This window comes from Trichosurus vulpecula, chromosome 1, assembly GCF_011100635.1.
Source record: "Trichosurus vulpecula isolate mTriVul1 chromosome 1, mTriVul1.pri, whole genome shotgun sequence".
NCBI classification, from domain to species: Eukaryota; Metazoa; Chordata; class Mammalia; order Diprotodontia; family Phalangeridae; genus Trichosurus; species Trichosurus vulpecula.
The window spans coordinates 425802801-425827264 of record NC_050573.1 but is presented as its reverse complement, the minus strand read 5'-3'; the positions used below and the strand labels follow the sequence as shown (position 1 = coordinate 425827264).

At 40.3% G+C, this 24464-nt stretch overlaps 2 protein-coding genes across 2 annotated transcripts in view; one reads left to right on the top strand and one right to left on the bottom strand.

The window, feature by feature from the left end:
• NDUFAF2 (NADH:ubiquinone oxidoreductase complex assembly factor 2) overlaps nucleotides 1–23120 on the bottom strand; it is a 239714-nt gene extending 216594 nt beyond the window's left edge. Inside the window, exon 1 of the mRNA XM_036742192.1 lies at nucleotides 22868–23120. Within this exon, the coding sequence (XP_036598087.1) occupies nucleotides 22868–22994 (127 nt within the window). The 5' untranslated portion in view covers nucleotides 22995–23120. The remainder of the gene's footprint in view (nucleotides 1–22867) is intronic.
• A 97-nt stretch (nucleotides 23121–23217) lies between these two features.
• Nucleotides 23218–24464, top strand: part of ERCC8 (ERCC excision repair 8, CSA ubiquitin ligase complex subunit) — a 62023-nt gene continuing 60776 nt past the window's right edge. The window contains exon 1 of the mRNA XM_036742363.1: nucleotides 23218–23347. Within this exon, the coding sequence (XP_036598258.1) occupies nucleotides 23271–23347 (77 nt within the window). The 5' untranslated portion in view covers nucleotides 23218–23270. The remainder of the gene's footprint in view (nucleotides 23348–24464) is intronic.

Sequence of the window (24464 nt, the reverse complement as noted above, 5' to 3'; positions counted from 1 at the left end):
GGAAAGAGGTGATTACAAAACATAAAATAGGTAACTGATTATCCAAAACTGAAAAGCTTCTGCACAAAATTTATGTACCTATGATAAGAAGAGAAGCAGTCACATGGGGAAAGTATATAAAATTTCCCTGATAAGGGTCTAATATATGAACAATTAACATATACATGTGTGTGTGTGTATGTGTGTGTGTGTGTGTGTATAGAGAGAGAGAGAGATTGATATAGATATCGATCTATCTACAATAGTCACTTTCCAATAGATAAATGGTCAAGATCTGTATAAACAAACAGTTTTTAAAAGCAATATTACAAAATTCTAACACCCATTGGAAAGGATGTTCCAAATCACTCATAATGAGAGAAAAGCCAATCAAAACAACCCAAGCTTCACCTCACAATTTGCAAACTAGCAAAGATGACAAAACATGGGAAGAATTAATGTTGGAGGAGTTATGGAAAGATAGGCACACTAGTACATTATTTGTAGAGTTGTGAATTAGTACAACCAATTTGGAAGGCAATTTGTATTTATTTTTTAAAAAATGACTAAAATATTCAGACCTTTTGACTCAGAGTCTCCATTACTGGGTTTATACTCTAAGGAAGCCACTGGTAAGGAGAAAGTCTCCAGTTACATCAAAGTCCTTATAAGCAGCACTTCTGTGATAGCTAAGAATTGGAAACAAAGCAAATGTCCATCATATGGGGAATGGCTAAACAAATTGTGGTTTATGAATATAATAGAATATTACTGTGCTACAGGAAATGATGAATGTGATGAATACAGAGAAACATGGAAAGAGCTATAGGAACTGATGCAAAGTAAAACAGAGCAGAGCCAAGAAGACAACAGACACAATTATACAGTGTAAATTTAAAAAATCACATACACACACAAATCAAAAGTGAATGTTGCAAAATTATAAAGAACAAGAATGGCTTGAAAAAAGAAATATGAGAGGACACGCCCAACCCATCCCTTCATGGAAGTGGAAGCTCCACAGGTGTTGCATGCTGAACATGTTTTTGGACTTTTTCAATGTACTGATAGGTTGTGATACCTGTCATGGCTTTCTGAGAGAGAAAGAGGAGAAAGATACTAGGGAAAACCATGATGATGTAAAAAACTAAGACATCAATAAAAATTTATTTTAAAAAAAGGAAAATGTCCCATATTTACAAAAATATTCATAGTTGCACTTTTTGTAGTAGCAAAGAACTGGAAACAAAATCAATGACCATTAATTGGGGAATGGCCAAGCTCTGGTACAGAAATGGAATGGAATATTTCCACATTTTAACATTAGAAGACTATGAAGAATTCAGAGAAATATAGGAAGACCAATATGACTACAATGATGTAAATGCAAATAAAAACAATCTAAATCAGTTGCTGTACAATTTTGATGACCATGAAGACTGGCCCTAAAGAAAAGCTGAGAAAATTCACCTTCTTTCCTTTTTGACAGAGGTGGAAACTATGGTTGTGTAATACCATAAAAACAGACAGTCAGGACTGATTGATAAATTGGTTGGTTTTGTTTAACTGTTCTTTTACTCTTCTTTTCTTTTGTAGTCTTTTTTTTTTTTACAAAGAATAAATAGCTGCATAGGAAAGAGGAAAGGGATATAGTCAGAAATTAACAGGATGTGAAAAGAAAGGGACAGCAATAAACATTTAAAAGAACACTATAAGCAACTTACCCATGATCACAAAGATACTAAGTGGCATAGCTGGGAGCTGAACTTAGTACTCTGACTCCAGATCCAAGCATTCTTTCCACTCCACTATATTGCTGATTGGGTTACCAAGAAGGCTTGTCCAATTTACCCTCACATCGTTAACATCTGTCCTCTTCTTTCCAATCACAAGACCACTACTAATACCCCAATTTAGGCCATTTACATATCTCATCTGACTAAGAGTCTCTATGACCCCAGATTTTCCCTTCTATAAGCCATATTCCACAAAGATGCAGAAATCGTCTTTCCAAAGCACTGGTCTGATTTTCATGCCCCTGCTTAAGAAGCTTCAGTGACCCCATATTAACCTTAACAGAAAATATGAATTGCTTTTCTTTACAATCTGGCTTTAGGTTACTTTCCAGACTTACTGAACATTATTCCCTTTCACATACCCTCCAGTTTAACCAAACGGATTTTACTTTTTCCTTGAAGAAAACAACCATCTTTGTAATTTTGCTCAAGCTTCTGCCTATGTATGCGTGACTCATTTTCCCTCCTTACTTCTACCTCTTGAAATCTCTAACCCCCTCCAAGGCTCAGTTAAGGGGCCACCTCTTACTCAGAGCCTAAATAAAACAACAACAAAACCCTCTTGCAGCTTAGTCATGCCCTCCAAAATTGTTTCACGTAAACTTTGTATTTATTTATCTGTGCATGTTATATCCTTCCAGTAGAATGTATGGTTCTTAAGGGCAGGTTCATTTTCAGTTTTGTTTTTGTATCAGCAGCACCTACCACAGTCCCTTGCATACAGAAGGTGCTTAATAAATGTTTGTTGAAGTTTTAATTAGATTCTGAACTTTAGCACCACTGACTTTCTTACCAGATCCAGTCTATACTTTGAATTCATTCTCTCTAACCTGCAATCACTTCTATCTTCTAAATATGCCTTAAGTTGTTCAGCAAGTTCACTATGTATCCACATCTTTTCCTTTTGACAATCTGTCTTATTCGAGACTTCAAAATATCCTCCTTGAGATCTCCTCTTCTGTCCAAGATTCACATCCTGTGTAGTTTTAGCTTATGATATCCTACCTAAGCTCTCTCTGAACCCATTTTAATAATGCTGTCCCAGAAATCTGGGGTGTTTATCAGACTATGCCCTGCTTTCCTCTCCTTCATTATCACAAATTCTCAGATGGAATGGTCATTTCCCTGCAAGGTCCCTATCATTTCTACTTAAGCAACAAATTTTTCTTGCTAATGAGAATCAGGAACAAAACACTCATTCCCCTTATTAAGTCCTTCACTTTTTGAATGATAAAGTTATTAAGACAAGTAAAAAATATATTAGCCACTTTGCTTTTAGCAGAAAGAACAAGCTCCAACAGATGTCTGGAAAACCCAAAGTCCCTCAACACTACTGTATCATGTCTCCATTTCAGGCTTGTAACCTCTTCTTTCCTGAACTCATCTACTTCCACTCTGTGTACAAATGGTCAGTGATACACTGCAATGCATCTTCTTTCTAAGAACTCATTTTCTTAATTCATTTTTCACTTTAAATCCTCTGGACGTGAGTGCTTTCATGAATCTTACGCTTTCTGAAAGCACAAGTCTAACTTGACCTAGTACCTCCTCCTTTACAGAAAAGGACTGGTGGAGCAGCTGCAAACCGCCCTTGGCTCAGTAAATTCTGCAGTTGTGGGGGAAGGGAGAGGTAGATGGATTGGGCCAGGGCAAGCATTCCCTAAGCCCAGCCTCCAAGAATTATCATCATTGGGAAACCAGCCTCTGCTCTTGGTGAACTTCATACTTCTCTGTTATAGTTGCAAAATTGCATTTTATCTCTGTTTGACCTATTTCCTGATTTGTAAGGGAAAAATAATAATGGTTGTTGTTATGGGATCAAAATGATGTGATGATTGTAAAATGCTTAACATAATGGCTGGCATATGTTAGAAACCACATTATTTTTAATGTAATTACTAACTTTGAAGTGGAAATACCAAAGGAAGTAAGTTGAATAATTTCTATAATGTGATAATCTGGAAATGCAATTGATGTCATCTAAATTTTATTGTTTCTGTATTTCTAAAATTGTATTGTATTTCTAAATTTCTCTTATATTGTGAAATTTGAGAAGACTATTGTGTGGCAGAAATGGTATTATAGCAATTTCAATCTGACTTTGATATATATATGTATGAATTGAGTTTTTAAAAAGGATGTGATAAAAATTTGATAATTTGAAAGTTATATTTGGTTATAAACAATATTAATAATAATACTGATATTTACTATGAGAGCATATTTTCCATGTGAAAACTTTTCTATTATGAGAATATATGTGGTGGTTTAAGACAAAAGATTCTCTGCGCAAGGAGATTTAGAATGCATTCACCTAAATTGATAATGGGTTGTTTCAAGTTTTAAATACATAATAGTATTTTGGGCATTGTTACATTTCTAAATTGTATAATTTGGCAAGCAGATGTATCGGCAATATTGCTGAAAAAGCAATCCCTCTTGTGTTAAGATGTTAGATATTAGATTAAAAATTGTACAAAAAAAATAGGGGTGTGATTTTCAAGCCTGTTTCATCTAAAAAAAGGCCTGGTAAACTTTGTTATTATGACAAGGCCAATTTAATTGGGAATATTCTTCTTAACTTATACAAACTAAGTGTCCTCCCATTACAACATCTTTTTTTTTTAATTTAAATTTATTTATTTAACATATTTGGTTTTCAGCATTGATTTTCACAACAGTTTGAATTACAAATTTTCTCCCCATTTCTACCCTCCCCCCCACTCCAAGATGGCTTATATTCTGGTTGCCCTGTTCCCAAGTCAACCCTCCCCTCTATCACCCCCTTCCCCTCTCATCCCCTTTTCCCTTCCTTTCTTGTAGGGCAAGATAAACTTCTATGCCCCATTGCCTGTGTATCTTATTTTTTAGTTGCATGCAAAAACTTTTTTTTTTTGAACATCTGATTTTAAAACTTTGAGTTCCAAATTCTCTCCCCTCTTCCCTTCCCACCCCCCCTCCCTAAGAAGTCGAGCAATTCAACCTATGCCACACATGTATCATTATGTATAACCCTTCCACAATACTCATGTTCTGAAAGGCTAACTACATTTTGCTCCTTTTCAACCCATCCCGCTTTATTGAATTTTCTCCCTTAACCCTGTCCCCTTTCCAAAGTGTTTGTTTTGATTACCTGCACCCCCATCTGCCCTCCCCTCCATCATCCCCCCCCCCTTTTTATTTTATTTTTATCTTCCTCCCTCTTCTTTCCTGTGGGGTGAGATACCCAACTGAGTATGTATAGTATTCCCCCTCAGGCCAAATCTGATGAGAGCAAGGTTCACTCATTCCCCCCTCACCTGCCCTCTCCCCTCCTCCCACAGAACTGCTTCCTCTTGCCACCTTTACACGAGATAATCCACCCCATTCTATCTCTCCCTATATCCCTCTCTCAGTATGTTGCTCTCTCATCCCTTAATTTCATTTTATTTCTTTTAGATATCTTCCCTTCATCTTCAACTCACCCTGTGTCTGCTCTCTCTCTTTTACACACACACACACATATATATATATATGTATATACACATACATACACACACATATATATATATAAACAGACATATATATACATACATATACACATAGACATATACATACATACACATTCACTTATATATATACATAAACATATACATATATATATGCATATTCCCTTCAACTACCCTAATACTGAGGTCTCATGAATCATACACATCATCTTTCCATGTAGGAATGTAAACAAAACAGTTCAACTTTAGTAAGTCCCTTGCAATTTCCGTTTCTTGATTACCTTTTCATGCTTCTCTTGATTCTTGTGTTTGAAAGTCAAATTTTCTATTCAGTTCTGGTCTTTTCACTGAGAAAGCTTGAAAGTCCTCTATTTTATTGAAAGTCCATATTTTGCCTTGGAACATAATACTCAGTTTTGCTGGGTAGGTGATTCTAGGTTTTAATCCTAGCTCCATTGACCTTCGGAATATTGCATTCCAAGCCCTTCGATCTCTTAATGTAGAAGCTGCCAGATCTTGGGTTATTCTGATTGTTTCTTTCTGGCTGCTTGCAGTATTTTCTCCTTGATCTGGGAGCTCTGGAATTTGGCGACAGTATTCCTAGAAGATTTCTTTTTGGGATCTATTTGCGGAGGCGATCGATGGATTCTTTCAATTTCTATTTTGCCCTGTGGCTCTAGAATATCAGGGCAGCTCTCCTTGATAATTTCTTGAAAGATGGTATCTAAGCTCTTTTTTTGATCATGGCTTTCAGGCAGTCCAATAATTTTTAAATTATCTCTCCTGGATCTATTTTCCAGGTCAGTGGTTTTTCCAAGGAGATATTTCACATTGTCTTCCATTTTTTCATTCCTTTGGTTGTTTTATAATATCCTGATTTCTCATAAAGTCACTAGCTTCCACTTGCTCCAATCTAATTTTTAAAGTAGTATTTTCTTCAGTGGTCTTTTGAACCTCCTTTTCCATTTGGCTAATTCTGCCTTTCAAGGCATTCTTCTCCTCACTGGCTTTTTGGAGCTCTTTTGCCATTTGAGTTAGTCTGTTTTTTAAGGTGTTGTTTTCTTCAGTGTATTTTTCAGTATTTTTTTGCATCTCCTTTAGCAAGTCATTGACTTGTTTTTCATGGTTTTTTCGCATCCTTCTCATTTCTCTTCCCAATTGTTCCTCTACTTCTCTAACTTGCTTTTCCAAATCCTTTTTGAGTTCTTCTATGGCCTGGGGCCAGTTCATGCTTTTCTTGGAGGCTTTTGTTGTAGGCTCTATGACTTTGTTGTCTTCTTTAGGCTGTATGTTTTGGTCTTCTTTGTCACCAAAGAAAGAATCCAAAGTCTGAGACTGAATCTGGGCGCATTTTCGCTGCCTGGCCATATTCCCAACCAACTAACTTGACCCTTGAGTTTTTCAGTGGGGTATGACTGCTTGTAGACTAACGAGTTCTATGTTCCACGTTTGGGGGGGAGGTGTCAGCTCTGTCAGACCCGCACTGCTCCTTCCCCAAGGACCCCCAACCTGAACTAGGCTTAGATCTTTGGCAGGCTGTGCACCCCTGCTCTGATCCGCCACTTAATTCCTCCCACCAGGTGGGCCTGGAGCCGGAAGTAACAACAGCTGTAGCTGCCCCACCTCCGCTGCCCCCGGGGCTGGAAGCCAAACCAGGAACTCCTTCCACTCCCGCAGCTTTTCCCACTAACCTTCTCCGCAGTCTTTGGTGTTTGTGGGTTGAGAAGTCTCATAACTGCCGCAGCTCACTGAATCAGGGCACTAGGGCCCCCTCCGCCCGGCTTCTGGTCTGGATGGTCCATGCCGCTCAGGCTGGGCTCTGCTCCACTCTGTTCCCAGCTCCCAGCTCCCAGCTCCATGTGGAATAGACCTCACCCAGAGACCATCCAGGATGTCCTGGGCTGGAGCCCTGCTTCCCTCTGCTGTTCTGTGGGTTCTGCCGTTCTAGAATTGGTTCAGAGCCATTTTTTATAGGTTTTTGGAGGGACTCGGTAACGGAGCTCACTCTAGTCCCTGCTTACCAGCCGCCATCTTGGCTCCGCCCCCTACAACATCTTTTTGACTAAGGAACTATGTAATATCTAGGAATTTTGTATAATACTTTGGGAATAAGGACTGTTTCACCAACTTAGTTTAATGAATTCCAATATTTAAAGGTTTATTTTTGCTTTAAGGAAGAAGAAAAAAAGATTTCTATCATTTTAAAACTTTCCAACTAATTTTCTTTATAAGTTTAGTGACTATTCTTCTTAACATCAGGATAAATTTTAAACTGTTTTTAAAGAAGAGGAAATACTTCTAGAAATGTCTTTAAAAAATATCTTGAGTGACTTTTAGAATGCCTACTCTGAATTTGTAGTCATTCCATGGCCCAAGCAGGAGTTGAAATTGGTGTTTGAACTTATAAATATAAGATTTAATTCCTGAAGTGACACTTTCTTCCAGAATGAATATAATTAGGGAGGAATAAACAAGTTTGTGAAACAAGGACATAAATCATCAACCTGTGGGGTTAGTCATCAACCTCTTTGCTTTGTTTAAACTGGACTGGGATTCCAGTACATATAGTTATGTTAGTAAAGAGTAATAACTTATGAGCTATCTTGTCTTACAGTTGAAATGTAAAGGAAAGCTGCATAATAGGCTTGAAAGATTTGGAAAAATAAATAAAGTTTTGATTGCAAATATGAAAGGCAGAGAAGAAGGTTTGGGGACAAATGGGGGTTAGCCAAGCCTCTCCTGTCGCAAGATAATTACTCTGGATACCTTTGTACTAGTTTCAGATGGCTTAAGACAGAAAAGTTATGTAACTTGATTTGATAATTAATGCTCAATGAAATTTGGGACAGTCCTATCTGAAGGATATTTATTTGCTATTTAAGACTTTATGTGACTACAATTTACTGTGTTTTAAACTCTGATTATAGGGACAGGTGTCATAAAGCCAATAGTAGAATGGCATGCACTACAGGCTGAAAACTTCTAAAGGTGGATGTCTGTGCCTGGGAAGAGTTTTAAAGACAACCTTGGACACAACCTTGGTAGCATCTTCTTGACTCTATTTCCCAATTTCACTATTTCCTTTCTAAAAGGGAAAAATTCCCCACCTGATTACTCCTAAGCAATGCTTTCAACATCTAGTGACTATATGATTGGCTATCAGATATGACTCCTGCCTGGAATCAAACAGAGCTAAGGAAGTTCTTTCCTTCTGTTAAGATATATTACATTGTCCCTCTTTTTCTTTTATAGCAAATTTAATTATCAAGAAGTTTTGAAAGCACAATGCTAAATTTATTAGGTAATAGATGGATATTGGAACATCTTGAATTACTATGATGGGACACAGGAATGAATAGCTTACAATTTTGACCTATGTTCATGGCCAAATAAAAATAATATAGAGATAACATCCTCCAAAAGGAGGAAGTGATTAGGCCAAGTAATAAGACAAAGGTGTAATGTAATAGATGTCTAATTAAAAAGAAAAGGATAGCAAATTTTGAGAAAAGCAATAGGATCAGATTGATTCCTCTAAGAATTACATACAGATGTATATGATTGGCTTCCAAAATTTATCTATCATGGAAATTCAAGCTATAAGCATGTTTTCTTAATAAGATCTCAAATTTGGATTTTTACACAAAAAAATTATATAAGATAGAGGTAAAAGTGAAATTATTTCTCCTTTATTAAGGTATCTGTCTGATAATTTTAAAAGGTAGATGAGCTCGTATTATGGTTGGACCTTCACATTTTAAAAGATTCTTATACCAGGTACAAAATTTAGGTAAGGATAGAAACAGCAGATTATATACAAAGTGAAATACTCTGAAGTTTCAAAAATGGAGAAATCAAATTTAAGTGACTGTACCAAGTTATAGTAAGCAAGAATTATCTGGAATTTCTAGATCTGAACCAGAGGAGCAGAACTCTCTTTTACTAAGAATAAGACCTTTTTGTCAAAGAAAGGACCTCTAGGGACCAGATAACATCAGGCATCTGGGATTCAAAAAGTACTACTTGAATGGATGTTGGGAATAGGTAACTGGGATACAAGGAATTTAATGTTGGTTAACACTGTTAATAATGATTGCATTACTTTGTATGACTCATGTTTAAGTTTTTCTTGGTTTTCTAATGTGTAAATGTAAACATGTGACATATAAATGACCCTTCTCAATACTAGTCTATTGTGAGCCATCTAAGTGGTTTGGTCTGTACCTGACTTAATATAATTGTGCAATTTTGTGAATTATGAGAAAAACTTTATTGTGCTGTTAGACCCTAGCCCTGTGTGGCTGGGAAACTGAAGCATTTCTATGTGCCTTTAGTAAAGGAACTATGTGGTGCTGTTTTTTCTCAATTATCAAATCATATGTGTTCTGGGAGCCCCTGTCAGGTCTGACTACTCCTGTAGCTACCAACTTGTGGATATGGACTCCTTGATCCCTCTGTCACATCTAAAGATTGCCTCTGCTCCTCAGTGGACATCTGAGCCTATAGGAGACCTTGCCCTTCAGTTTCAAAGGGGCCCTGAAAAAGACGACATCAGATATAGACAGCTTTCTGAAGAGTCGGGACCAGACCTGCACAAAGAACAGCTCCCTCCCTACCTGAACCCTTGCATTCCCAAGACTGGTTACCTATATTTTTGGTATCTTTAGCTTATTTTACTTAGTCGCTCTATTTTTCCCATTATGTTCCCTATCTAGATTCCCCCCTGCAACTTGCTCCCTCTGCTTGTTTACAATTAGTTTACAATTACTGACCCATCTCTGGGGAAGTCCAACCACAGAAAAAAAAAAAAAACCCCAAATCCACCTAGATAAGGTTTTTTAGAACTTCACCCCTGAGGAAGAGAGAGGTTTTTCCATACCTTCCTTGGTCTATAGGAGAAGCTTTCAGCTTGCCTTTGACCAAAAGGAGGAAATGACAATCATTTAATATCAATTTATAACTTCATTAAGGGCCAGAGCCTGAACTGATTAACCAGAGGAAGAGCCTGAACTGATTAACCAGAAGAAGAGTCTGAACCTAACAACCTCTTTGTTCTCTGAGTAAACTCAGAGAATACCTCTTCCTATGTCAACAAGGCCAGACTGGGCTGACTTAAGAGCATTTTTTCCTCTCTCTATTAGCCATCAAGGATGAGATCCTTAACCCAAGACACTATCTTTAATAATGTGACTTCTTTTATGGGTATATACTATGTTATGGCAATGTTAATGGTAAATTAAATACAGATATGCTGGGTTGTAGTTTCAACTGACCCTTGTCAACTCTCTTATCTTATTGTATTTATAACCTATTCAATTTAGAAAAGTCCTTTTCTTGTATCATGGTTAAACATACATGGAGATCATAAAATCAAATAACACAGACATGCTGAGTAGTGACTGTTCTAAAAATGTATTTAACCCTTCTCATTCTTCTGTTCAGGCAGTCAGAACTTATGCTCTGGCTCCTTGTATGTACAAGTAGGCTAGCTCAGCTAGCTTTGAGGGAATAAACATTATGAATTTACATATTACCTAGCTTGTTTGCCTCCTTTAACCAAACTTTCAGGTCGCCAATCCCTAATTTTGGTCTCATTGCTAAACCTCTTTATGACCTGACTCACTCCCTCTAAAGTGGGGGCCTGACCAGGCTAAAGCTTTTTAGACTTGGAAAACAAAATTGACCACCACTCCAGCATTAGCTTTACCTAATCTAGAAAAACCTTTCACTCAGTATGTTGATAAAAGGAGAGGACAGGCTTTAGGAGGTCCTTAAGACCTGACCCCAGGCCAGTTGACTGTTTTTCAAAACAATTAGACTCCCTGGCTGCTACAGCCACTCTAACTGAGGAAGCTTCTAAACCTCTACTTGACCAGTCCCTAGAAGCTCTGACTCCTCATCCAGTTCAGAGCATCGTAGAAGCAGAGGGCCACCAGTGGCTGGCTAGCCACAGGCTCACCAAATACCAAGCCTTGCTCTTAGATACCCCTGACCTAATTTGGATGTGCTACAAACTCCTGAACCCTGAAGTAGTGTGGTACACAGAACAAATGTTTAGGAGAGCTAGGTATGAAATAGTCATCTGCAGCAACCTCCACGGAAATTGTCCTTTTTCTATACTCCTATGCTGCCTGTTTGGTGCTTATTTGCTTAACCTCCTTGCCAGGTTTATCTCCTCCAGGCTCCAAGCCATCAACTTCCAGATGACTGCTCAGACTATGTGCTTCTTGAATGGGACCCATCGAGGCAGGGACAGCCCCTTTGCCCGCAGGAAAAAAATTTCAGAAGCTGAGACCTTCGCCCTTTACCCCAAAAGAAATTGGGTCCCATTTGTTTGAGGGGGGTATGTTGGGGGTTTAGACTGTGGGAACCCTCTTGAGGACCACCCTGAATCTTCCCACTAGATCTGGCTTTTCATGCCCAAATAGCCTAGCCTGGCGTTCCATTGTCTGACTACCTCTGGATTGCCAGAGGCTGTTTCCCACCCTTGATCCTGATCAAAATAGCTATAGCCTAGCTCTGTTACCCTAGCTGTCTTTTTGTCTGTCATCTCCAGGAAGCCTTCAGCTACTTCCCACCCTTAATCCCATTCTTTTGGTTCCTGGAGTCTGACCTCATCCCAGTCCCATCAAGGTCCTCCTTAGACTCCTCCTCAAGACCCTCCCTAAACCCCTCCTCCCATCACCCCAGGACCACCCTAGATCCCTCTTACAATCTTTGTGTATATAGGTTTCATCTTGCCTCCATGAAGGGGCTCAGATTCAATCTGGCCCACTTGTGAAAACAGGTGTCACAAATGGTGAGATTTCTTAAGACAACCCAATATGGCAAAACCTTAATAAACTTTGTCTTTTGCCTTGGCAAAAAAAAAAAAAAGGGCTGGTGGATGCCTCAGACTCAATTTCCATAGAAAAACTCAGGCCGGAAGGGATGGGAAAGGAAGAACATTTGGAAAACTGAAATTTGTCACAAATTGAGAGGTATTTAAAGAAATCAATGCGGACACACAGAGAACTCACCAACCAACTTAGATTGTAGAGAGACGTAGTAAAAATGAAAGCAAAGGCAAGTAAATGGATTAAATACCAAAGCATACAACATTACCAAAAGAAGACTGTGAGTTTTGAAACCAACAATAAGCTCATGCTGGTGAAGACAGCACAAATGGTTCTTTCTTATCTCTACTGGGGAGAAAATGAGAAATAAAGGGACACACCTTTCAAACAAGCTCAAAATGGATAGGATGATAATAACTGATGAAATAAATAGCAAGGCAGAAATGTTCAAGCCTTATTTGCTTCCTTTTTCTCCACACAGAATGGCTGAAAGAGACAGAACAAAAATGGCTAATAAGGAATTGATAACCCAGCTAAATAAGGAGATTGAAAGAGTGCCTAGCTTCCTCAATGAATTCAAATCACAAGGCCCAAATGAATGGCATACTAAGGTCTGAAACGAACTGACCTACTGAGCCACTACGTAGAAAGGGACAGATACTGGAGGACTGGAGAAAAACATATAGTATCTCAATTTTCAAAAAGGAAAAAAAAAGGAAAGAAAAATAAATATGCAAACCATAGGCCAATGAGCTTGGTTTCAGTTCCTGGCAAAACTATAGAATGTATTATTAAAGACATGGTTAGTGAATTTCTATCTAAAAAAGGAAAAAGTGATCATGAAGAGTTAGCATGGCTTAATCAAGGACAGGTCAGGCCATATACCCAACGAAATCTATGAAAAAAGAAAGGCCTTACGTACACCAAAATATTTACAGCAGCACCATTTGTAGTCGCACAAAACAAATTAAATGCTCACCAATTGAGAGCTGGCTAAACAAACTGTTATCCATAACTGTGCTGTCATATTACTAGGCTGTAAGAAACAATGAATAAATAGCTAAATAGTGGAAAACATATGAACTGAAGCAAAGGGAAGTGAGTAGAATCACAAAAATAATATACAGAATGACCAGAATGACACGTGTGGAAAGAAAACTATCCCCAAAAGAACTGAAACTAAATGCTGTATATTCATAATGATCAATGTTAGCCCCCAAGAAGAAGAAATCTTTCCCCCTCTGATTTTTAGGGGAAGAGGGAATAATGATGCAGGTATGGAACCCTAAGTTAGTTAACACCAGACGTTCTCAGTATGATGAGTAAACTGTTAAAGTTTAACTGGTTTTCCTTTTTTTTTTTTACACCCTCACTACTCACCTCATCTCAATGATTTTGAATGCTCAGCTGCCAAGGTACAAAGAAAAAAAGAAAAAAAAACTTTTGGAAACTTGAGAATACTCAACAATGCAATGACCAACCAAGATTCCAGGAGATTGCCCATGAAACACACTACCCATTTCTTTACAGAAGTAATAGACTCAAGATGCAGAATAAGTCATATGTTTTCAGACACTAGCATCACGGGAATTTCTTTGGCTTGACTGCTGTATGGGACAGAATTTTTAAATAATAGGAGAGACATGTTTAAGAGAAACAAAGTAAATTTATTCTACAAACCTTCCAAGATTTGGGCACACCTCCATAATGGAGGAGGCGAGGTAAAAGGGAACCTGCCTTAATTTATAGGCTTAATGAAAAAGATTCCCACCCACCTCTATCCCTTCTCACCGTTGGCTGGGGGGTAGGCTTACAGTCTAGGCGGGGAAAACTACACAGAGGACCAAGATTGATCCGGTTAGTTCAGGTTTTTCCCTATCAGAACTCAACTGCCAGGGTGGCTTCTGAAAGTCTAGGAGAGACCCTTCCTGGATCAGAGAACAAATAGCTCACAGGAAGTTCATTATCTTCTAATATCTGAGAGAGAGGGGGAAGTGCATGCCTTCCCAAAATTACAAGGCCAAATCCCAAAACCTCTCCATTAGAAATAACCCTGTGAAGTCTTCACAATTATCCGTCCCATGCACTGTGAATATTTGTTAGGAGGACTTGTTTTTCTCTCCACCCCCTCTGGACACACCAGACTCTTCTATCTCCTACTATCTTTCCATGTCTGTCCAAGTTCAAGTTCATTCATGATACTATCTATCTCATCCTCTGCTGTCCTTTTTTCCTTTTGCCTTCAATCTTTGTCAACATCAGGATCTTTTCCAATGAGTCTGGTCTTCTCATTATGTAGCCAAAGTATTTCATATTCAGCTTCAGTATTTGACTTTCCAATGAATAGTCTGAATTTTAAGTATTGACTGATTTGATCTCCTTGCTGCCCAAGGGACTCTCAAAAGTCTTCTCCAACACAATTTGAAAGGGTCAATTCTGCAGTACTTGGCTTTCCTTAAAGACCAACACTGGCATAGGTGATATTGTTATTCCCAATTTACAGATGAGGAAACTGAAACACTTAGAAGTTAAGTGTTTTGCTCAGGGGCACAGAGCTAAGAAGTATCCAAGTCTGCATTTGAACTCAGGTCTTTATCCAATGTCCTAAACAGATGCCTGACAGACAGAGATAGAGACAGACAAAAAAAAATAAACAAAAGAGGATCCTTGATGTATCTCTTAAAAAAAAAAAAGCATAGAAGAAAACAGAAGAAAGGCCAGAAAGAATTACAGACAAGCAGGACAGCTTTGAAAGCTCGTGATTGAATTCATTCTAAATTTTAAAAGAAAAGCAAGCTGCATATAAGAGATCCACAGCTTCATATACAATCTTCTTTTTTCTGTTCTACTATGTATGTGAAAATGCCCATTTTGGGGGTGTTTTAAGTTCAAAATAAAAAAATTTAAAACAGACAACAAAGGATCAAATAAAAACAAGACCAAATATAGCAACAATAAATTATAATTCTGCAAAGAAAAAGTTTGTTTTTTCTTTAAATCAATGGTACAAGCATTGGATTAGGTAAAGCTGGCTTAAGAGCAGTTAATGTGGAAAAAAAAAAAAACCAGTGGATTTCATTGACTAAAAACAACATGAATCAATACTGTGATGCTGTTGTCAAAAAAAAAAAGAAAGAAAAGAATACAATACAATCTTAGACTGCATCAATATTCACTTAATACATTCATTTATTCAGTCTAAGAATATTTATTATACACTTACTACATTTTAGGTATCAGGGATAAAGACAGAAATGAAATGCTTTTACTCTCAAAGTGCTCCCATTCTACTGGGAGAAAACAACATGTACACAGATAAATACAATACCTGGGTATATGTAGACGTATAGTGTTTATCTATTGGAGATATACATGTGTAAGTATGTATAAAAGACTTCCAGCCGAGATGGATGTCTGAACAGAGGGAGGCAGGCAGCTAAGTCACCCCACACCTTCCCCAGCAAAAATCTCAAAGTGACAGCAGATTGTATAATGATCAAGAAATCCACTGAGATTTTACATTAGGTGACTTGTTGCCCACCCCTACCCCCAAAAGTTAGCCAGAAATCTATGGGCAATAGAAAGGGGACTACCAGCTAGACAAGCACCAGAGCAGGCAAACAAACTGGCTGGCTCCAAGTGGGCCTAGAAACATTTGTACTTTAGAGGATCTGTAATTAGAAGCAAACAGAGCAGAGAAAGCCTCAGGGTGATCAAAAAACCCAAATGGGAAAAAAACATTAGTACTGTCAGATGAGTTGGGTAGGGCATCTTTCAGACCAGAACAGCCCAGGTCCAGGATGCTAGCACTCTATACATTAAACAGCATAGCATCGTGAAGGAAAAATGAATTGAATTCAAGAAACAAACAGATAGTCAACAAACATTTATTAAGTGCTTCTTGTTGTTGTTAAGTTGTTTCAGTCATATCTAATGGCTCCATTTTGAGGTCTTCTTGGCAAGATACTGCAGTGGTTTGCCGTTTCCTTCTCCAGTTCATTTTACAGATGGGGAACTGAGGAAAACAGGGTTACATGACTTACCCAGGGTCAGCTAGTAAGTGTCTGAGATCACATTTCAACTCAGGTCCTGACTCCAGGGTCGGTGCTCTATCTACTTCACCACCTAGCATGGCCTTGCATTAAATACTTATGGAGTGCCAAGTACTATGCTAAGCATTCAGTGGGTATACAAATAAAAGCGAAAAAAGAAAGTCTCTGTCCTCAAGGAGCTTATATTCTAATGGGAGAAGACAATACATAAAATGGTGAGAAGAAAGGCATGGTGAAAAAGTCTAAAGAACTTAGAGATAACAGAGTTTCTAGGGAGAATTCACCAAAAAGTGAAAGGGGCCATAGGGGCAAAGACAGGAGGCAGCTGAGGCATCTTGGCAAGGTCTAAAGAGAAAGTGAAGTATGGCTAGTCTAGGCCCTTCCTCAAAATGGACAGTAAAACTATAATAGTGGGTAACTTCAATGTAGCTCTTTCAGAAGTAAATAAATCTAAGAAAAAGACAAACAAGAAAGAAGTTAAGGACCTGAACAGGATTTTATAAATACTAGAGAATCATCTGCTCTCTGGCAATTATTGAATAGGAAGAGAAAAGAGCTTACACTATTTTACAGCTTATACATGAAATAATTGTCTTTTGGTGTGCATTAAAAACCTCACAAAAATACAGAAGAGAAATACTAAATATATTTATTACTGACCACAATGCAATAAAAATTATATGCAATTAAGCATGACAGAATGGATAGAGCGCTGGCCTTTAAATCAGGAAGACTTGGCTTTAAGTCCAGTCTCAGACAAATAATATCTGTGTAGCCCTGGGCAAGTTATTTAACTTTTTAATTCTCATTCTTCTCCAGGAGGCACTCAAAGACTAACTGTACCAGGCCTCAGTCCCCATAGCTCCCTCCCCAACTTCTTTTCAGCTTTCTTTTATGTGTTATCTTCCTCCATTAAAATGTAAGCTCCTTGAGTGTATTCCCTTCATTTAGCACAATGTCTGGCACAAGCTCTTTGTTGCAGCAGTGGTGGCGCGTGACTCTGGGCCAGCCCTTGTTCTGAGCTCCCAGGCTGAACCTAGATGTCGGTAACTATGAATCTGTATTTGGTCTGTCTGTTGATAGTTGTAATTTGTTTGTATTTTGTTCTGAAGTTCTGGCTGGGTGCTGGCTTTTTCCCCTGAACTGGGTGAATGCTGTCTGTATGCTAGATTAAAGTAAACTTGTCAACCCCTTCACCTTGCTTTCCTTAGTTAAGCAGATCAAAAGAACCTGTGCTGTTGGTAGCTTTCTGGGTGCTGGCTGTGGGGGAATCTTACACCCCCACAGAAGCTGCTAGCCGGATTGTGGAAACAAATGGCTTAATAAATGCTTGTGGATTGACTGAATTTAACTTTTCAGCAATCCACACAACTCTTAAAAACTATTTTAAAAACTAATTAACAGAATAGTTGCTGATCTGTATCTCGGGGAAAATCACAGGTCCAATTTAAAAAGTAGATAATTTAGGGGGAAAGTTAAGAAAATTGGATATAAAGCAATTTCATCTTTCATAGCCACAGTAGCAATCAATAGATACTGACAATGGTTAAAGAGAATATTCAGGCAACTAACTAAAGGCAGTCCTCAGGTCTGCCAATTTCCATTGAAAATTGATTATCTTGTTAATAAACTCTAAGTACTTCATTATTTAATTATAGCTAGCTTCTTACATCTTAGCATTTTCTGTACAAGTGCATTGATCTACTGTGTACTGTTAGTTTATATTTAACACCTGTACAGCAACCTAAGTTTAAAGTTTGTTCTTATGCTCTGTATATCTCAAGTTACTTGTAAAACTTTTAACATGTAGTTTATGAGGAAAAGTAAGGGAGGGAGCAAGCATTTATTAAGTACCTACTTAGTGCCAACTGATGAGATTAGCTTAAGTCTTTCTGGAGACAATGAGATTCAAATAGACTGGTCAAGGGAGAAGTTTTGAATGCTGTGGATAAGTTTGCTCACCTTGGTAGTATGCTTTCTAGGGATGTACATATTGATAATGAACTTAAATACACACATTGCCAGAGCTAGCTCAGTGTTTCGGAGGCTGTGAAAGAGAGTGTGAGAGAGAAGAGGTATTACACTGACTACCAAACTGAAGGTTTACAGAACCATTGTGCTGTCCTCATTGTTGTATGCCTGTGAAATCTGGACAGTCTACCAGTGCCATGCCAGGAAACTGAATCCCTTCCATTTGAATTGTCTTAGGAAGATTCTGAAGATCACCTGGCAGGATAAGATACCAGACACTGAGCTCCTTTTTCAAACTAAACTGCCAAACATTCAAACTCTACTTCAGAGAGAGCAACTCAGATGGACCGTCCACACTGTTCAAATACAAAACATATGCTTGCCAAAAAGACTATTCTATGGAGAACTCACAGAGGGCAAGAGTTCACATGGTGGTCAGAAGTGACACAAGGACACACTCCACGTGTCTCTCTTAAGAACTTCAGAACTGATTGTTTGACATGAGAGACACTGGCACAGGACCACTCAGCATGGTGTGCCCACATCAGAGAGAGTGTTGAGCTCTATGAACAAAGCAGAATTGAAGTAGCTCAAAAGAAATTCGAGATGTGGAGATTTAGAGAATCCACCCCAAATGTTCACATGGACTATTTGTGCCTGACCTGTGGTGCAACATTCTGAGCTTGTATTGGTCTGATTAGCCACAGTTGGATACACGGTACTTGACTCAAGCATAGTGATGCCATTTTGGTCCTCTTCAAGAAGGAAGGGCAACAACCAACGAAATAATGAAACTAACATGAGCCCCTCCACCCTGGGCAAATGGGCTAGACAGTGGAATCAAAACTCTAAGCTACTGCCCCTTTCCTGCTTATCCCTGATTACCTCATCTCCCTGCCCACAGGGCACATTTCCTCCATAAGAATACCTAGATTTTCCTGGTTAGGGGGTGCCTCCCTTAAGGAGCTACTACCTCCCCTAAGGAAGAGCCTGCTTGGTGTGTTATCCAGAATAAATGCCTTTACCTGTTTTGGAGACAGCCCGAGTGAATTCTTTTGAGAAGACACCACCACACCACCAAACACACACACACACACACACACACACACACAAACACACACAAAATCTTGCACCTCAATATTTTGGGGTGACCTTGTACCTCGTCACCAACCAGTGTGCTAAATGCTTTACAAATATTATCTCATTTGATCCCCACAACAACCCTATGAAACAGGTGCTATTATTATCCCCATTTTGCTATCAAAGAAACTGAGCCAGACAGAGGTTAAGTGTCTTCTTATCCAGGGTCGTAGTTAGGAAGTATCTGAGACTCAGGTCTTCCTGAGCTTCCTGAGCCCTTTCTTGAAAACGGGTCTTCCTGACTCCCAGCCCAGCGCTATATCTACTGTGGCACCTAGCTGCCATAGGAGAATATTTATTATATTTAGGTTAACCATTTTCATATTGCTTTGTAATCAGTCCACGATTAGTTATGAGGCAGCTAGGTGGCACAGTGGATAGAGTGCCAGGCCTGGAGTCAAGAAGGCTCTTCTTTTATCTGTAAAAACTGGAATAATAGCACCTACTTCCCAAGGTTATTGTGAGGATTAAACGGATATTTGTAAAGCACTCAGTATAGTGCCTGGCACAAAGCAGGAGCTTAATAATAATCATCTTAATAATCTTTTTTTACAGATGCAGAAACTGAGGCGAAGAAAGGCTAAGTGACTTGCCCAAGATTATACAGATAGTAAGTAACAGAGCAGGAATATGAATGCAGGTCTTCTGCTACCCAATCCAGCTTTGATTAACTCAAACTGAACCTTGGGCCCTAGATATTATATCTTCTTACTGCTTTACACCTCACTGTGAATCAATTTACTGAAATCTTTCCAGGCTAGTGAAGACTACAGATCTGGACTTAGGAAATGGAGAAAGAACAGATGAGTGATGTCCATCCTGCCTGACAAACAGGTTCACAGGCAATCTCACCAACATGCATTTGACTCCTCATTCTCCTTTACTCCATTTATCTGATTTAGATAAATTGCCAAGTCTGGCCAATTCTACCTCCACAATATTCCTTATCATCATCTCCTTCTCTCCACTCACATAGTCATCACCCTAGAGTTTGCTCCCCCCAAACTGGGCCATTGAAATATCCTTTTAATTGGTCTCTTTCTCCAGTCTCTCACCTCTTCATTCTCCACACAACGGCCAAATTAATATTTTTACATGAAGGTCTGACCATGTCACTAAAGTGGAGAAGCTGGAGAAGCATCAGTGTTTCCCTTGTGGCTTTAAGAAAAAACACAAACCACCCAACTCTCACCTGTGGTTCCAAGAAGCTGCAGCATGTACAGCAGCCGCTCCCCAGGGAGTAGATAGAGATGATAAAACCAGCTCAGTGGATGGACTAAAGAAGGTTGAAGGTAACTAATAGACCTCAAACCCATCGGTGAGTTAGGGAGATGTCTACCTCAAGTAGGGAAAAACTTTCCCTGGCAAAATGGGTGGATGAGAACAATTTGTTTCAATGCCATGAAGGTAGCTGAAGCAGGTGCTGTGGAACCCGTAGAACTTGGTCAGACATTGAAGACACCAAGCTCATCTACCGCATCCTGGGCCATCTCCAATTGTCCTGACTTTTGTCTTGCTGCTGGACTTTGACTACAATGGAAGAGACAGTAAGGCTGATGATTTTGTGCAACCCTGCCTCACTTAAATACAATTCACATGCAAGTCAAGACATCCCTCAGTATCCACTATTTTACTATTAACATTGGGATATTATTGATCCCTTTTGAAAATGAAAATGAAGAATGAACAACAACACCTGTAATGACCATACCCCATGCTACCCATTTGTAGAGGGTTTTTTAAAAGCAAATCAGGGTCTGAATTTTTATTTCATCTACATATCTGGCCACAGAGAAATAGTTTAGCTGTGAGACAATACAAGGAGAAACTGAGTAACATGTTTACTTTCTGATTCAGAGCTAAAAAGACTATAAAAGAGCAGAATAGTGATACTGGTGTAGATAAAGATTTTGAAACCTGTCAAAGATAACATTCAGGATATGAGACTGGAATATAGAATATAAATCAATTCAATTGACTCAAAAAAATACAAACCCTCTATTTTAGCATCAAGATGATTCACATTTCTCACTCAATTATCAGTCCCAACTCTGTTGATTAAGTCAGAATCTCTCTGGGTTTCAGTTTTCCTTCTCTAGGTAAAATAAAGGGGTTAAACTGAATAGCTCAAATAGGTTAATGTGTAAACTACTTTGTAAACCTTAAAGTGTTACACGAAAGCAAACTTTTATTATTCTTTTTATCTCTACTAGGAGTTGCATGACTTACTTATAATATCTTAAGATCCTGAAGAAACCTGGGATCCTTGTAGATCAATAACCTTCAGGATGATTTCATATTACACCTTTTATACACTGTAAATTCTGGCCAAAAGAGCCTACTTGCCATTCCCTATACACCACATTGTATCTTCCACTTTTCTGTCTTTTCCATAAGTGTCACCCCTCCTTCCTGAAATGCTGTCTCTCCTCACCTCTGCCTTTCAGAATACCTAGCTACCTTCAAGGCTCCAGTGAAGTTCGACCTCCTACAAGAAGTCTTTCTGGATCCTTTCTGTGTTTTCAACCATCACCCTAAGTTACACTCAGTGTTAGACTTGTATTAAGTTTACATTTACTCACCTACATACCTGTTGCACGATTCCAGGCAGGAGTTGTGCTCAGGCTCTCACTGCGACCACTCCCCCCCCCCAACCACCAAAAACGGTAAAAGATTGCAAAATGCTTGAGAACAGGCACTCTTATTTTTGTCTTTACATTCCCCAGAACCTGGCACAAAATAGGTACTTAATATATGTTTGTTTAACTGAATGAAGTTGGTGATGGGTTAAGGCCAAGTCCCAAAGTCAAAGATAAAGATCCACAATTATACCAGGGGCCCCAGCTTGGGACAGGTCAGTAAACCTTTCCAGGTTAAGATATTATTTTGCATTTATAGAAGAACCCCCTTTCATCCAAGTAGTCCCCCAAACTTTCAAGCCACAGGAGTACAGTGAGTTCACAATTATTGGCCAACGAGCTACATCCCCAAATTCTGACATGACAAAGATACCCTGCCTGGCCTGCCACCCATTTCCTTCCCCGGCTGCGAGGTGTGTGGCTCACACTTGACACCTGGGCACACCAATGCACACACCACACAGGCCCCCCAGCAGGGAAGTGGGGCAGGCGAGGGGATTATGCCCCCCTCGGCTGTAGGGAAGGATTTTAAAGCGCTCCCCAAGAGTGTGACACTCAGGTCAAGCTGAAGCACTCCTACTTGCGTCTTTCAGGCAGCGGAAAAGGCCGGGCCTCTGCGGCTGCACTCACCTGGAAAAGGGCAGAGGGAGGACTCCCACCCGGGAAGCGGCCGAGGGAGAACTCCGGGCAGACCCCCTTTCCAAGCAGGGACTGTGCCCCTTCTGCCGCCCGGAAGAAGCAGGTAGTTAATGTCTCACCTTTACCTGAGCGTCGCCCCTCGGGAACGCTTCAGACTCCGCGGATGCAGCGCGTGGGTGACCGGACGACCAGGACGAGTGACAGGCGCTCCCGGCGAGGGGCGCGGGCACAGAGGCGGCGGGTGAAGGTCACCGGCCAGGGGTAGAGCGCTCCCCTGGCCCCCTCCTCCCACCCCCCCCCCCCCCCGCACCCGGAGTCCTCTCTCACCCAGCCAGTTCTTGCGCTCAGGGATGTAGTAGTATTTGTTTCCGAACTGGTCCGTGCCCACATACTGCTTCACTTCTTTCGACCAGAGCCTCAAAAAGGCGCGCAGCAGACCCTGGGATCCGCTCATGCCGCCTCTCACTCAGCTGGTTTGTAACCCCGGAGGCCGGCAGGGGCGGAGACAACCGGGCCGAGATCCCACCTCCGCAGCCGGCTCCGGGATCCAGCAACCTGCATCAGGCCACGCCTCCGACACGGCCCTTCCCAGTAACAGCGTTTCTTATTGGTTGATGTGCCCCGAGGCTCAGCCAATGGGTGATGTTGCTCTTGAAGCCCCGCTTCCTTGAGCGAGGCCTGCCGGCTCGGGTCATGGCGGTGGGATGGCTGCCGGCTAGCAGCTGGAGCGATGCTGGGCTTCCTGGAGGCGCGGCAAGCCGGCCTGGACGATCCTGGCAGGCTTCGGAGAGCAGAGGCCACCCGGAGGTAAAGAGAGCCTGAGAAGCCAGTCAGGATCAGCGGCTCTGTCTGTCTCTTTTCCGCCGCCTCCCTCCAAGCTCCCCTGCCCTTTGATCCACTTGGTCCTCCTAGCCGACTTGCAGCTCCAAGGCAGGCCGGCCCCTCTTCTGGCCAAAGCTTAGGACTCTCCTCGAGTCCTTGATCCCGTTCTCACCGGTCCCTTCCGGGAATTTGCTCCGTCGGTCATCCCTTCTCTCTCGCTCATGAGATCCTCTCCGGACATTAATCTCCATCCCACACTCCATGGCTCTGTCCCTCCCACTGGACACTCCATCCTCCAACCCCGTACTTTTGCCCTAGCCGTTCCTCATGCCTGAAGTGCGCTCAAAGAATCCCTCTCCCCTTCAAGAGGAACTTCAGGCACCACTTTCTCAGTCCACCTCCCCCCAACTGCTAGTGCCGGCCCTACCACCTTGACTTCTTTGTATTTATTTGCATTTATTCTTTTTGTATTGAGTAGATATGTTTATATGTTAGTTATATGTTAGACTGGAAGCTCCTTGAAGTTGGCATCATTTCATTCCTTACATTTATACACTCAGCGCCTAGCACAGTCAACAAACATTTTTAAGCATCAACCTTTGTCTTACTTAGGTGTTGGGGGATACGAAAAAAATTAAAATCAAACAATGAACATTTATTAGTTGCCTACTGCGCGCCAGGCACAGTGCAAAGCAGAGGGTAGAAAAAGAGGCGAAAGGCAGTCCTGCCCTCCAAGAGCTTACAATCTTATGGGGAAAGCTATGCAAAAAAAACTGCAGACAAGCTGTAGACATCGTAAACTGGAAATATTGAATGGAGCTGAGGCACTGGAATTAAGAAGGTGGGGTCTGGAAAGGCTTCCTGTGTAGAAGGTGGGACTTTAGCTGGGACTTGAAGAAAGCCAGGAGGCAGAGATGAAGAGGGAGAACATTCCCCACATGGAAGACAGCCAGTGAAAATTCCAGAAGTCGGGAGATGGAGTCTCTTGTTGCAGGAACAACAAACAGTTCAGTGTCACAGGATCATAGTATACTTGCGGGTTAGGTGTAAGAAGACTAGAAAGCTAAGGGAGAGGTTGTTGTTGTGTTTGTCCTTGGTTTTC